General features: G+C 45.6%; 1 protein-coding gene across 4 annotated transcripts in view; it reads right to left on the bottom strand.

Moving 5' to 3' along the window:
• The window catches only part of ACOXL (acyl-CoA oxidase like), a 367,866-nt gene that overhangs the window by 299,227 nt on the left and 55,550 nt on the right, over positions 1-13,089 (bottom strand). For 3 of the 4 annotated variants that reach the window (XM_059942311.1, XM_059942312.1, XM_059942315.1), the window contains exons 4-7: positions 6,079-6,165; positions 5,642-5,740; positions 582-696; positions 185-271 (exon numbers count right to left, since the gene is read on the bottom strand). In XM_059942311.1, the coding sequence (XP_059798294.1) occupies positions 185-271; positions 582-696; positions 5,642-5,740; positions 6,079-6,165 (388 nt within the window). The remainder of the gene's footprint in view (positions 1-184; positions 272-581; positions 697-5,641; positions 5,741-6,078; positions 6,166-13,089) is intronic. The other variant, XM_059942314.1, reaches the window with a different exon arrangement.

Raw genomic sequence — 13,089 nt, 5'->3', positions numbered from 1 at the left:
TGTTCATAAATGGCAGTCTGCAACCTTCTCTAACTGCCATACACAGAAGACTAATCAGGCTTCAAAATCAGAGTCTTCTCTGCCTTCACTGCTTTCATGAGTTAGGTTAGATTCTCATTGGGTGGGGTAGGGAGCAGGCAGGAAGTGCAAAGGAGGGTGGGAGAGGGGTCACCTAGGGACTCACCTTCTTTATACATCATATCAATAGCTGTCACTCCTGGGTACATGCTTCCGTTTTCATCGCGGACAGGAACGATGAAACAGTGGGGCCCTAAGGAAGGTGAAGAGACACTAAAGTCTCTAAAGATATGATCAAAGCTTTGCTCATTTCCTGGGACAGTGTACAATTATGTTGATCTTGAAATTCAGTTTGTTCTATGACTGTGCACTGCCCATTATAGTGTCTAATGTTGAATGTAATGATAAATCGTCTCATCATGTATATTTAGGAGATAATGTTAGTGCTGAATTTTTTTACAAGGTAGAAACAGCCCTCTGAGGTGGGTTTTCTGTGTAAAGTACTCACGGGAGAATAGTACTAGTAAAGGGAAATATCCTAGGTTTCTGTGTCAGTAACAAACCTTGAGATCTTCCGTTTATGATGAGCTGGGCAAAGACTGCTGCATAATTCCCGTACGTGGCGTTTCCAATGTACATCTTCTCAGCATTTTCGCATGGTGTGTCGATTACAAACTCCTACACAGAAACAGCAAAGCAACAGAGTTTTCTTTCTTATGGCTCATTTCAACTCCTGGGTTCAGTGCAATGAACACTGTGAAACAGATCCCATATCGTGTAGCTGCACCCACTCGGGTAATTTCACAGAAAAGGAGCAGATGACCCAAAGTCGCCTAATTCAACCTCGGGAGCTCAACACCACCATGCTATCACTGCAGCATGCACTGTTCACCTCCACCTTAACTCTGAAAACAACTGGAAATTAAAGTGCTTTGTCAATGAATATTCCAATCAGGAAAATACGTTGCCACTTTTCGATGGATGAAAGGTGTTCATTCACTTCTTCCCGGTCTCTCTTCTTTGTCATGTTGCACAGGCATGTGTACTATTTGTCTGAGCCTGTGGCTTTAATGTATAAAGGCTTTCTTCATTGTGCTTCTTTCTCTCTAGACTACTCCACACTGAGGTTCTGACTTCTAAATAATCCAGCACCAAACCCCTAAAAGCCCTGCTGATATGTATTCAGCTCTGCACACACCCCTTGCCCCCAAACACTCCACCTTCGAGATTCACAAGAAAGGAGGGAACATCCAATGATCTGGGGCCCCTAGTTAGATAAGTCCATGTCTATGTATTTCATTTTGTCTACTGGGCATTGCCCCTTCTGGAGCAATCGCTTGGTTCCTCATGCCCTCCACTGTTTCCTGGGTCTTGAACGTTCTTGCCTTTAAGGTATGGGTCTGTTGTTTAAATGGCCACTAACTAACCAAAGGTTACATGTGTACACCGGGACACAAACTAGACTACTAGGCAACCGTGACCCATTCCTGCCATTGATTAGAATCTCAGCCCAGACAATTTTGATTTTTATAAAAAGAAATACCTCATTTAAGCCTTGGGATGATTGTTTCAGAACCTGCCTCTCCATTTTCCTCATCAATGAATATAATAATAAAAGGTTCCCTCAAAAGCTCATATGGATAAGCCCTTAAAACGAAAAGCATTTGCCAACAATTCTCTATCTTATCAGGGAAAGAATCTTAGAACATGCCATCTAGCGTGTCTCCATGATACGACCAAGGATTCCAGCTCAAAACAGTCCGAAGTTAGTACTGGTCAGGAATAAGCAGGGGGAAAAATGTATTTTTTTGTTTTCACTCTGCTCAAAACTCTGCCTTCTTTCTCTTCCTCTCCAGGAGAATAGGATCACCATGGAAATGCCCCCATTCACTTCTGGGTCCTCCCTCATTCTGCTTACCACCTGGGATACCCTTCAACCTCGTGTTAAGGAGAGACGGACCACAACTGCCAGCTCTGGATACCAGGTACCTGGGACAGGTCGGAGAGTCCGGGGCGGGTGGGGAGCAGGGGAGGGGGGGTGGAATGGTGAAAAGGCAGAACAGCAAATTTAATCAAAGCTGACAATATCGAAGATGTGGCTGAACCAAACCGACAAGCTATTGATCATGTAAAGATCATCTCAGATTTCACATTTTTAAGTATACAGACTGCACTTTCCCTCTGGCCAAGAAATACAGTCTTGGAGCCCAAGAAAACATTCCCTGACACATATGTGCACAGGGAAACTTTTAACACAGGCGAGGGCTTTTCAGAAACATAAATGGACAAGCTCTTTTTAAGTCTCTCGAGGCTGCTGCCCTTGTCTTATCAGGCCAGCCAGGACTTCTTAAAGAAAGGAGTTATTGTGAGTCTGGTGGGTGCAGTAACAAACAACAAAACTCACGTGGTGAGGGGATGCTAACACCTTAGGGTGGGAAGGGAAGTAGCGGAGAAAGGTTGGCCTGGCAGAAAAGCTCTGGTGGGGCAGGGAGGGGACAGGAGGCCATCTGTTCCCATCAGCATCTGATCTACTCTGGGAAAGGAAATTTGTCACTTCTGGCAAAAATACTTGATTTGGAAAGTCTGCCTCAGCCAAAACTCTGGCATTAAAGCTGGATCTATGTCAGTCCCACACACACTACTATATATAAAATAGATAACCAATAAGACCCTGCTGTATTGCACAGGGAACTCCTGTGCAATACTCTGTAATGGCCTATATAGGAAAAGAATCTAAAAAAAAAAAAAAGTGGACATACGTATATGTATAACTGATTCACTCTGCTGTACACCTGAAACTAGCACAACATTGTAAATCAACTATACTCCAATAAAATTTTTTTAAAAAGCTGGATCTAAGTAATGCACGCCATGTGTGTCGGTTCCTATTATAATTAACTGTTGAAGGCCAACAAAACGGTCAGTCCTGTAAGCACTAAAAGAGACGGCCTTGGCCAGAGAGCTCTTAGCCTCATTTATTTTTGCGATTTTGCCTAAACTGTAAAAATAAAACTCTCTTACCTCAAAACTCTCCATGCCGCTACTCAATCCATCATCCAAAAATAAAAATAAAACAACCAACCCACAGGAATGCCCAACCAAAAAATGTAAGAGATTGAAACTGCCCTGGAGGGAGAGGGGGCTCATTTGATATGCTCTAACATTTAAAAAGGGAAATGAAGGGGAAAACACAGAAACCAATGAAGGAGAAAGCCATTCCCTGCCAAGCCAACCCTCAGTGGCCTGAGCTTATGATGGGCTTCTTCCCTCCCTCGGGAAGCAGCACGTTCACCAGCGTCTTCTCATCATTACGATTTCAACTTTGCAACTCCCCTGCCGAGAGTGGCAGCTGCCATAGCGCAGTAGGTAGCTAAATCATTTATGCTGTTTGGGGAAAATGGGACTAACACAGGAAAATGATTTCTGTGCAAATAATAATAATAATAATTGTAAGAAGAAACAAATAAATAAGAATTGTGAGTGGGATTTTTCTTCCCTTTGATGACAGCAAGGTGACCTCAATACCACAGTTTCGGGAGAAAAAATGGGGCAGCCAAAACCCCAAAGATGTTTGGTCAGTGTCCCATCAGGAAAGCTAAGTTGTTAAGGACAATCCCCCTTGAACCTGAGATTCTCTCGTTAATTGCATAGCTGTAAGTCAGTTGCCTAACCTCTGTGAGCCTCAGTTTCTCCACCTGTAAAATGCGGACAAGGATATCTTCCTATAACATTATAGAACATTTAACACAATGTTGCATGCAGAGTACTTAGCCTGGCACTTAGCACACGTGCTCAATGCACAGAAGTGGCTTATTACCACGTTCATGGGATTGTTGTTGTGACGGAGTGTGGTATACTATACTACACAGAGAGAGTTGGACACAGACCTGGCACAGAGGGAGCATTCAAAAAGTGGCAGTCTTTATTCTGGTTCTTACTATGACCTTGGACATCACTGGCTGCTGTAGAGAACTAGCTTCAGGACAGAGGAAAGGCAGGACATCCTCTAACAAAACCCTCACCTGCATCTGTCATTCTAAGCGCTGACCACCTCCAACTAGCATTCTTGGGTCAGAAAAATCCTGGGAACAAGACTCCAGATTCCAAATATGTGGAATCTGAAAAAAACTGGTACAGGCGATCTTATTTACAAAGCAGAAGTAGAGACAGAGATGTAGAGAACAAGTGTATAGATACCAAGGGGAAAGGGGGGAGGTGGGATGAATTGGGAGATTGGGATTGAAATATATACACTATTGATACCATGTATAAAACAGATAACTAATGAGAACCTACTGTATAGCACAGGGAACTCGGCTCAGTGCTCTGTGGTGACCTAAATGGGAAGGAAATACAAAAAAGAGGGAGTATATGTATACGTATAGCTGATTCACTTTGCTGTACAGTAGAAACTAATACAACATTGTAAAGCAACTATACTACAATAAAAAAAACTTTTTTAAAATGAGGGAAGAAAATAGAAAAACAACAACAACAACAAAAAGCAAAGGACAAATTCAGCCAAAATGAAGACTGAGTCACCACACGCACATGCATGAGGCAACACCCACCAAGGTGCTGGGAGTAGGAGCTAAAGAGATGGGGACAGGGGTGGGATTTACAGAGCAGGGTTTTTGCTGTGACCCATTTGTGGAGAGACATCAAGTTAGAGGGTCTTACCAACATTCTGGAGTTCATCCCATATAATAAAGTCAGATTGTTTTGTGAAATTCTAGTGTTGTTTTTTTTTTAATTAATTAATTAATTTATTAATTTATTTATTTATTTATTATTTTTGGCTGCATCAGGTCTTTGTTGCTGCATGCGGGCTTTCTCTAGTTGCGGTGAGTGAGGGCTACTCTTCGTTGCGGTGCGCAGGCTTCTCACCGCAGTGGCTTCTCTTGCTGCAGAGCGTGGGCTCTAGGCATGTGGGCTTCAGTAGTTGTGGCACGTGGGCTCAGTAGTTGTGGCTCGTGGGCTCTAGAGCGCAGGCTCGGTAGTTGCGGCGCACGGGCTTAGTTGCTCCGCGGCATGTGGGATCTTCCCGGACCAGGGCTCGAACCCGTGTCCCCTGCATTGGCAGGCGGATTCTTAACCACTGTGCCACCAGGGAAGTCCCGGTGTTGTGAAATTTTATTTCGGTTGCCATGTGGATTTGTGTGCAGGTCGCAGGTACAGACGTTGCATCATGCCAGCACCGAGGACCTGGCTCCCAGAAGGAGGCCCCAGCACACACAGGGCCCTCCTGCCACACACGTCACACATGGTGCACCGCTCTTCCACCCCTTTACCTGCTACTGTTAGGAAGGACCACAAAATGGATTAGGTCCTGTTCTCACCGAGTTTTTCCAGAGCGTTAAGTTAATGAGTGTACATAACAGGCTTGGAGCAGTGCCCGTCCCACAGTAGGTGCTGTGTAAGTGTTGGCTGGTGTTAGACCCAGGAAGGCTGAGCCTACGTACACTAAAGCACTTAGACGTTTCTTCTGAATCTGAGCACCGCCCCCCCACCCCCGCCTCAGAGCACACACAGCAGGGGTGAAGGTGGACTCGGGAGAAAGGAGAGTCTGTTGTATACAGGTCCGCTGCCCAGAACCGCCAGAACCCCGGGGCAGAATCCTCACCTGTGCAGAGAGGTCAAAGGTGGCTTCCGTCTGGATCCCTCTCACGTTGCTCCTGTGGCCCCTCTCGGTCATTGCAAACATCCCCGTGTATTTCTGCTCCTGGGGTTTACCGGGTGTTAGAAGGGAATCAGCTAGTCATACGGCTGCTCTAATTGCCTACCTCTCAGGTCATTAAGAATGGTGGCGAGAAAGGGAGCGGTGAGTTGGAGATAATTATAAAAATTCAGTCTGGTGACAGCTAATGTGATAACAATATGACAGACTCAGTGCAATTTTAAAAGGTAGTCAAATTCTCATTTCAAACAAAGTTCTGGCTGACACTAATTCTGTTTTATTTTCTCTTTCTGCAAACACACCCACACCCCCACACACACCCCTAACTACTGTGAATTTTTAAGGCTCTCCATAGATGGTATCTATGGAAGTACGTGCCATACCTGGAGTGGCTGAAGCCATTTAGTTACACGTGCTGGGCTTCCGAGATTCCTGATGGCACCACCGAATAGCCAGTAAATTATTCCACACTGGAAATAAGGAGATTACAGGCCATTGTTAGCAAGAGTCAACAACTTAATGGTGACCAAACCCACTGGGCAAACTCCGTTCAAGGAACACCGATCAGCTCATCAAGCTTTACACAGGCCCCGCTAAAGCGGCAAGGCATTCACATCCTTCCCCTCGCTGCCTGTACAGCCCCAGTTCCTCTGGGCAGACACAGCTCACCGTCTCCTCTCTTGGAAAGGTCACCCCTACAGCACGAAGCATCCGTCCTCCATCCTCGGGGCTGCCCGGCTCACCCCATCAAATGACTGCTCTGAATGTTCGTTCTGCCTTGTCTGCTCAGGGTCTAGCTTAGTGCCTGGTACACTGAAGATGTGCAATAGCGTTTGTGCACGGACCCCAGGTGCCTGCAGAGGTGAGCTGTACCAGGAGAAACCCTCCACAAACAGGCAGGTCAACGGAGGAGGCCAGGCTGCAGAACGAGCTGGTACTTGGCTCGGGATGAGACAGGCTGGGCTCAAGTCCCAGCTCAGCTACTAGCTGGCTGTGGGGCCTTGGACAACGACACAAGGACATAGTTTTCCCACCGGACAAATGCAGTGAACGACGAGCCTCCACTTCCTGAGCCCTCCCGCCTTCCAGACTCTGAGCTCCACATACTCACTGACCCTCGTGACCCCCCTGGGAAAAAAACACCGTCCCCCTCATTTAACAGATGGGGACACTGAGCTTCAGGAGAGGAAAGTGACCTGCCCACGGCTGCACCTGAGAAAGCGTGCAGGGCTGGGGTTCACACCCACGCTGCCTGACACCTAACAGCCCTTCATACGCTTGCTGCGAGGATTCAGAAGAGAAGGAAGGGTGGCTCGAGCAGGGCCGTTTGAAGGGAGCAGGGGACTGACTGTAAAGACAGGAGAGCGCAGGTGTGCAGACATTTGCTGTGCCTGCCGGTCAGCATGCCCCCGCTCCTAGAAACACAGCCCCAGGTTTCCTCTGGGGAGCCCTCTTCCCCCAGAATCAGTCCCAGTGGTTCGTGGCTAATGTCAACCTCCAGCCCAGCTTTAGGATGAGCCTGGGACCCAGGACCCAGGACCGGCCCATCTGCATAACATCATGGCCAACAGGGATGCTTCGGGATGGACCCGTGACCTGGATGGGTCCAATCAGAGCTGCCACTGGGACACACGAGTCAGCTACTGGTGAAGAGAAACTCTTTTTGGAAGCAGCGGAACCTGGAAGAATGGAGGCTGGGGCTCCTCTTGCCATCACGAGAGCTGGTGAAGGAAGCCAACACGTGGGGATAAAGGTGAGGTGAAACCGAGCGATGAGAGAGACCAGGTCCCACACACCCACACCTGAAGCCAGCTACATACACCCTGGACTCTTCGAGTACAGCAGCCAATAGGTGTCTTTTTTCTGGGGTCACTGCAATGGCATGAGCCCCAGTGGACACAGTGACCCACAAGGAAGACCTTGCAGGGAAGTGGCAGAAATGGCATCTTCACATGCTCCTGTCTGAGAACTGTCATCAGCCTCTGGTGAGGACCAGTCCCTGCACCACACGTGTGTGATCAGCCTGACGCTAACTTCCAGAAAGGCCGCCCCATCGACTCAGACTGAACCACTTGACCAGGTGAAACGCTCTGACATCACGACGGACGAATTTCACTAATCACATCTCACATAGGAGGCGCTTTTCATTTGGAGAATCGTCAAGTATCCTCGGAAGATGCTTAACGCCCTGATTTCTCAGAGCCCTGCTCTTCGGAATCACTGCCGACCCTGCAAATTGCATTGCTAATTCCAACCCAGGAAAATGGAATCCATCCAGATGGTAAATTTTTTTTCCCCTAAGCCCTCCTGGAAATCAAATTAAAGAAAAATATTTTTCTAAAACTAAAACAGGTTGAATTTTCCAGCCTTAAATCTCTTTGGCTGGTGGCTAAAACGTTCTTTACAGTATAGTTTTCCTAGGTTTTACATTTTTTCCTTCTCTTTGGAAAGGGGAAAACAATGAGTGTTTCAGCCACCTTTTGAAAGACTCCATTCACTAAATGCTATTAGTAGGAGCACTGGGCGGGGTGAGTGAAACCCACAGGTTTGTGGAAAACTACAGGAGTTCACCGAGGCAGTGCCTGCGGGACCCTGATCCCCACAGTCTGTCCCAACGTGGGCCTCTTCCCCCACGTGCTGACCAGTGTGTTGCCAAAGCCACATGCTCCGAGGAGCAGGGGATCTGACCAAATGGGGGCGCCCCTGGAGGGCTCTAAACAGACGACTCCTTGGCCCAATGTACACTTTGAGCAGGTGCCTCCCGTAAGGGGCATGGAGCCCAGCCTGGCAGGCAGACCAAAGGTGCCCAGCAGGTGGCCGCCACGGTGAGCCGGTGGGTGGTGGTCAGACTACAAGCCAGAAAGAGGGCCCTCACCGGGAACTGAATCAGCTGACAGCTAGATCTTGGACTTCCCGGCCTCCAGAACTGTGAGAACACTCATTTCTGGTTTTTAAACCGGCAGATCTGTAGCACTTTATCATGGCAGCCCAAGCAAACTAAGACAGGGTGAGATGATTCATATAAGGCAAAAAGCTAGCCGTCATGGGGAAGAAGAAAAGGAAGCAGGTCATGTTTCTTTGGGCTGTAGAGCCCGTCCAGATTGCATCAGCCTGCTTGGCGGGAGACCTTGGGCTGGCTCCCAAGCTAGAGTGGGGATTCAAAGCCCTCAGGAGAGAAAGTCTCCCTGGCACCTCTGTCCTTTTCCCGCCCCCTCCCTGTGAGTCACTCTCCAAGCAGCCCCTGGCTCAGCCAGCACTTGGCTGCATGAGTTCAACTGTGTTTGTCCAAAGCACTTAGGGATGCCTGGAGCCTCTGGATGACATGGACCCGGCGGGAGAGAGAAGGCGCTCAGGCCTGCGGGGTGCAGATGACGCTGATGAATTGATGCTCAGGTTGACGGTCAGCTCAGGTGACCAGGAAAGCCAGCAGGGGCCTTGGGCTGGCACCGAGATCTGGGGAAGTCGTGACCAACCCAGGGCTCACCAACCTGCTCCCGAGGCACTGCGTCCCCTCCCTGGAAGTCTCCCTCCAGCACCAACAGGAAAGGCAGCCACGGCCTCCTGGGCTAGACCAGAGGCACAACCTACACGTTCCGCTAACTGTCTAGAGTGTCCAAGCACAAGGAAAAAAACTCCCCTGCAATGAACGACGTGTGGGAAAGCAAACAGGGTGAATCATCATTTTTGCTAAATTTTCCAAGATTTTTTTATTGTGGTACAATACCTATAACATAAAGTTTGCCATTTTAGCCATTGTTACATGTACAGTTCGGCGGTATGAACTACATTAACAGTGTTGTGCAACCATCACCACTGATTATAAAACTTTTTCATCACCCCCCAACAAACTGTGCCCATTAACCAATAACTGCCCCCATTCTCCTCTTCCCCCAGCCTCTGGGAGCCTGTAATTTACTTTCTATCTCTATATGTTTGCCTATTCTCAAAAGTTCACATAGGTGGAATCATACAGGGTTTGTCCTTATGGGTCTGGCTTATTTCACTTAGCATCATGTTTTCAAGACTTGTGTTGTAACATGTACCAGAACTTCATGCCTTTTTATGGCTGAATGATATTCCATGGTACCTCCAATATTTTGTTTATCCATCCATTTGTTGACAGACACTTGTATATACAATATTTTGTTTATCCATTCATTTGTCGACGGACACTTGTTTCTTTCCACCTATCAGCTACTGTGAATAATGCTGCCACAAACATTGGTATACAGGTATCTATTTGAGTCCCTGTTTTAATTCTTTGGGGTATATACCTAGGAGTGGAACTCCTAGATCATATGGTAATTCTAAATTTAACCTTTTCAGTAACTGCCATACAGTTTTGATTCTATGCATTCATTTAATATTCATGTACTGACACCTCCTACATACCAAGACTGTAGACAGAGACAGTCTTCAAGGAGTTTGCCCTCTAGTGGTGCTAAGAGACAAACAACAGACCTGTGAATAAATACATCAATCCAAAATGGGTACACTGTATATATGTACCATATCTTCTTCATCCATTCCTCTGCTGATGGACATTTAGGTTGCTTCCATGTCCTAGCTATTGTAAATAGTACTGCTATGAACATTGGGGTGCATGTGTCTTTTTGAATTACGGTTTTCTATGGGTATATGCCCAGCAGTGAGATTGCTGTATCATATGGTAGCTCTATTTTTAGTTTTTTAAGGAACCTCCACACTGTTTTCCATAGCGGCTGTATCAATTTACATTCCCGCCCACAGTGTAAGAAGGTTCCCTTTTCTCCACACCCTCTCCAGCATTTATTGTTTGTAGATTTTTGATGATGGCCATTCTGACCCGTGTGAGGTGATACCTCATTGTAGTTTTAATTTGCATTTCTCTAATAATTAGTGATGTTGAACATCTTTTCATGTGTTTGTTGGCCATCTGTATGTCTTCTTTGGAGAAATGTCTATTTAGGTCTTCTGACCATTTTTTGATTGGGTTTTTTTTTTTTGATATTGAGCTGCATAAGCCGCTTGTATATTTTGGAGATTAATCTTTTGTCAGTTGCTTCATTTGCAAATATTTTCTCCCGTTCTGAGGGTTGTCTTTTCATCTTGTTTATGATTTCCTTTCCTGAGCAAAAGTTTTTAAGTATCATTAGGTCCCATTTGTTTATTTTTGTTTTTATTTTCATTAGGAGGTGGGTCCAAAAAGAGCTTGTGGGCTTCCCTGGTGGTGCAGTGGTTAAGAATCCGCCTGCCAATGCCGGGGACATGGGTTCAAGCCCTGGTCTGGGAAGATCCCACATGCCACGGAGCAACTAAGCCTGTGAGTCACAACTACTGAGCATGCACTCTAGAGCCCACATGCCACAACTACTGAGCCTGCATTCCACAACTACTTAAGTCCACGTGCCTAGAGCCCGTGCATGCTCCACAAGAAAAGCCACTGCAATGAGAAGTCTGTGCAACACAACAAAGAGTAGCCCCCACTCGCTGCAACTAAAGGAAGCCCACGCACAGCAACGAGGACCCAACGCAGCCAAAAATAAATTAATTAAAAAAAAAAAAGATCTTGCTGCAATTTACATCAGAGAGTGTGCTGCCTATGTTTTCCTCTAAGAGTTTTATAGTGTCTGGCCTTACATTTAGGTCTTTAATCCATTTTGAGTTTATTTTTGTGTATGGTGTTAGGGAGTGTTCTAACTTCATTCTTTTACATGTACTTGTCCAGTTTTCCCAGCACCACTTATTGAAGAGGCTGTCTTTGCTCCATTGTATATTCTGGGCTCCTTTGTCACAGATTAGGTGACCACAGGTGCGTGGGTTTATCTCTGGGCTTTCTATCCTGTTCCATTGATCTATATATGTTTTTGTGCCAGTACCATACTGTCTTGAACACTGTAGCTTTGTAGTATAGTCTGAAGTCAGGGAGCCTGATTCCTCCAGCTCCATTTTTCTTTCTCAAGATTGCTTTGGCTATTTGGGGTCTTTTGTGTTTCCATACAAATTATAAAATTTTTTGTTCTAGTTCTGTGAAAAATGCCATTGGTAATTTGACAGGGATTGCATTGAATCTGTAGATTGCTTTGGGGAGTATAGTTGTTTTCACAATATTGATTCTTCCAATCCAAGAACATGGTATATATCTCTCCATCTGTTTGTATCGTCCTTGATTTCTTTCATCAGTGTCTTATAGTTTTCTGCATACAGGTCTTTTGCCTCCTTAGGTAGGTTTATTCCTAGGTATTTTACTCTTTTTGTTGCAATGGTAAATGGGATTGTTTCCTTAATTTCTCTTTCTGATCTTTCATTTTTAGTGTATAGGAGTGCAAGAGATGTCTGTTTATTAATTTTGTACCCTGCAACTTTACTAAATTCATTGATTAGCTCTAATAGCTTTATGGTGGCATCTTTAGGATTATCTATGTATAGTATCATGTCATCTGCAAACAGTGACAGTTTTACTTCTTCTTTTCCAATTCGGATTCCTTTATTTCTTTTTCTTCTCTGACTGCCGTGCCTACGACTTCCAAAACTATGTTAAATAATAGCATCGAGAGTGGACACCCTAGTCTTGTTCCTGATCTTAGAGCAAATGCTTTCCGTTTTTCACCATTGAGAATAATGTTTGCTGTGGGTTTGTCATATATGTATGGTCTTTATTATGTTGAGGTAGGTTCCCTCTATGCCCACTTTCTGGAGAGCTTTTATCATAAACGGGTGTTGAATTTTGTTGAAAGTTTTTTCTGCCTCTATTGAAATGATCATATGGGTTTTAGTCTTCAATTTGTTAATTGTGTATCACGTGTATCACGTTGATTGATTTGCATATATTGCAGAATCCTTGCATTTTGTTGTGCAGTAGAAGCTAACACAACATTGTAAAGCAACTATACTCCAATAAAAATTAATCTTAAACCCCCTCCCAAAAAAACATGATCATAAAAAAAAAAAAAATGGGTACATGCCATGACAGAATACTGTAAGGCACAAAGACAGATGACAACATGTAGGTGGGATTTAAACTGCAGGCTTGAGGGAGGTTTACCTGAAGGAAGGACACTTGAACTGGGACTTGAAGAAGGAGCAGGTGTCAGGCAGGTGAAGGAGGGGAAAAGATCGTTCTAGGATGATAGCATGAGTGGTCCAAATATGGAAACAAGGGACCGAAAAAAGGCCAAGACAACAGATCTCCCGGGCAGGACTACGTGGCACAGAAGGTGTCGGGAGACGTGAGTGTAAGGCCATACCACACGAGAACCTGTGAGACATGTCAAGGGTTGGAGGGTTTCTCTAAAGCAGAACAGGAAGGGGTTTTCAGCTGAGACTGATGTGATCAGAGAAGCATTTTTAAAGATCCAGTCCTTTAAATCTATTCAAATTTCCTTCTAGGATACTCAGGAGTAAAACTCTCTTAA

The sequence above is a fragment of the Balaenoptera ricei genome, chromosome 13 (assembly GCF_028023285.1).
Source record: "Balaenoptera ricei isolate mBalRic1 chromosome 13, mBalRic1.hap2, whole genome shotgun sequence".
In the NCBI taxonomy this organism is placed as follows: Eukaryota; Metazoa; Chordata; class Mammalia; order Artiodactyla; family Balaenopteridae; genus Balaenoptera; species Balaenoptera ricei.
The sequence above is the reverse complement of the archived record's forward strand: the minus strand, read 5'-3'. Positions and strand labels throughout refer to the sequence as shown.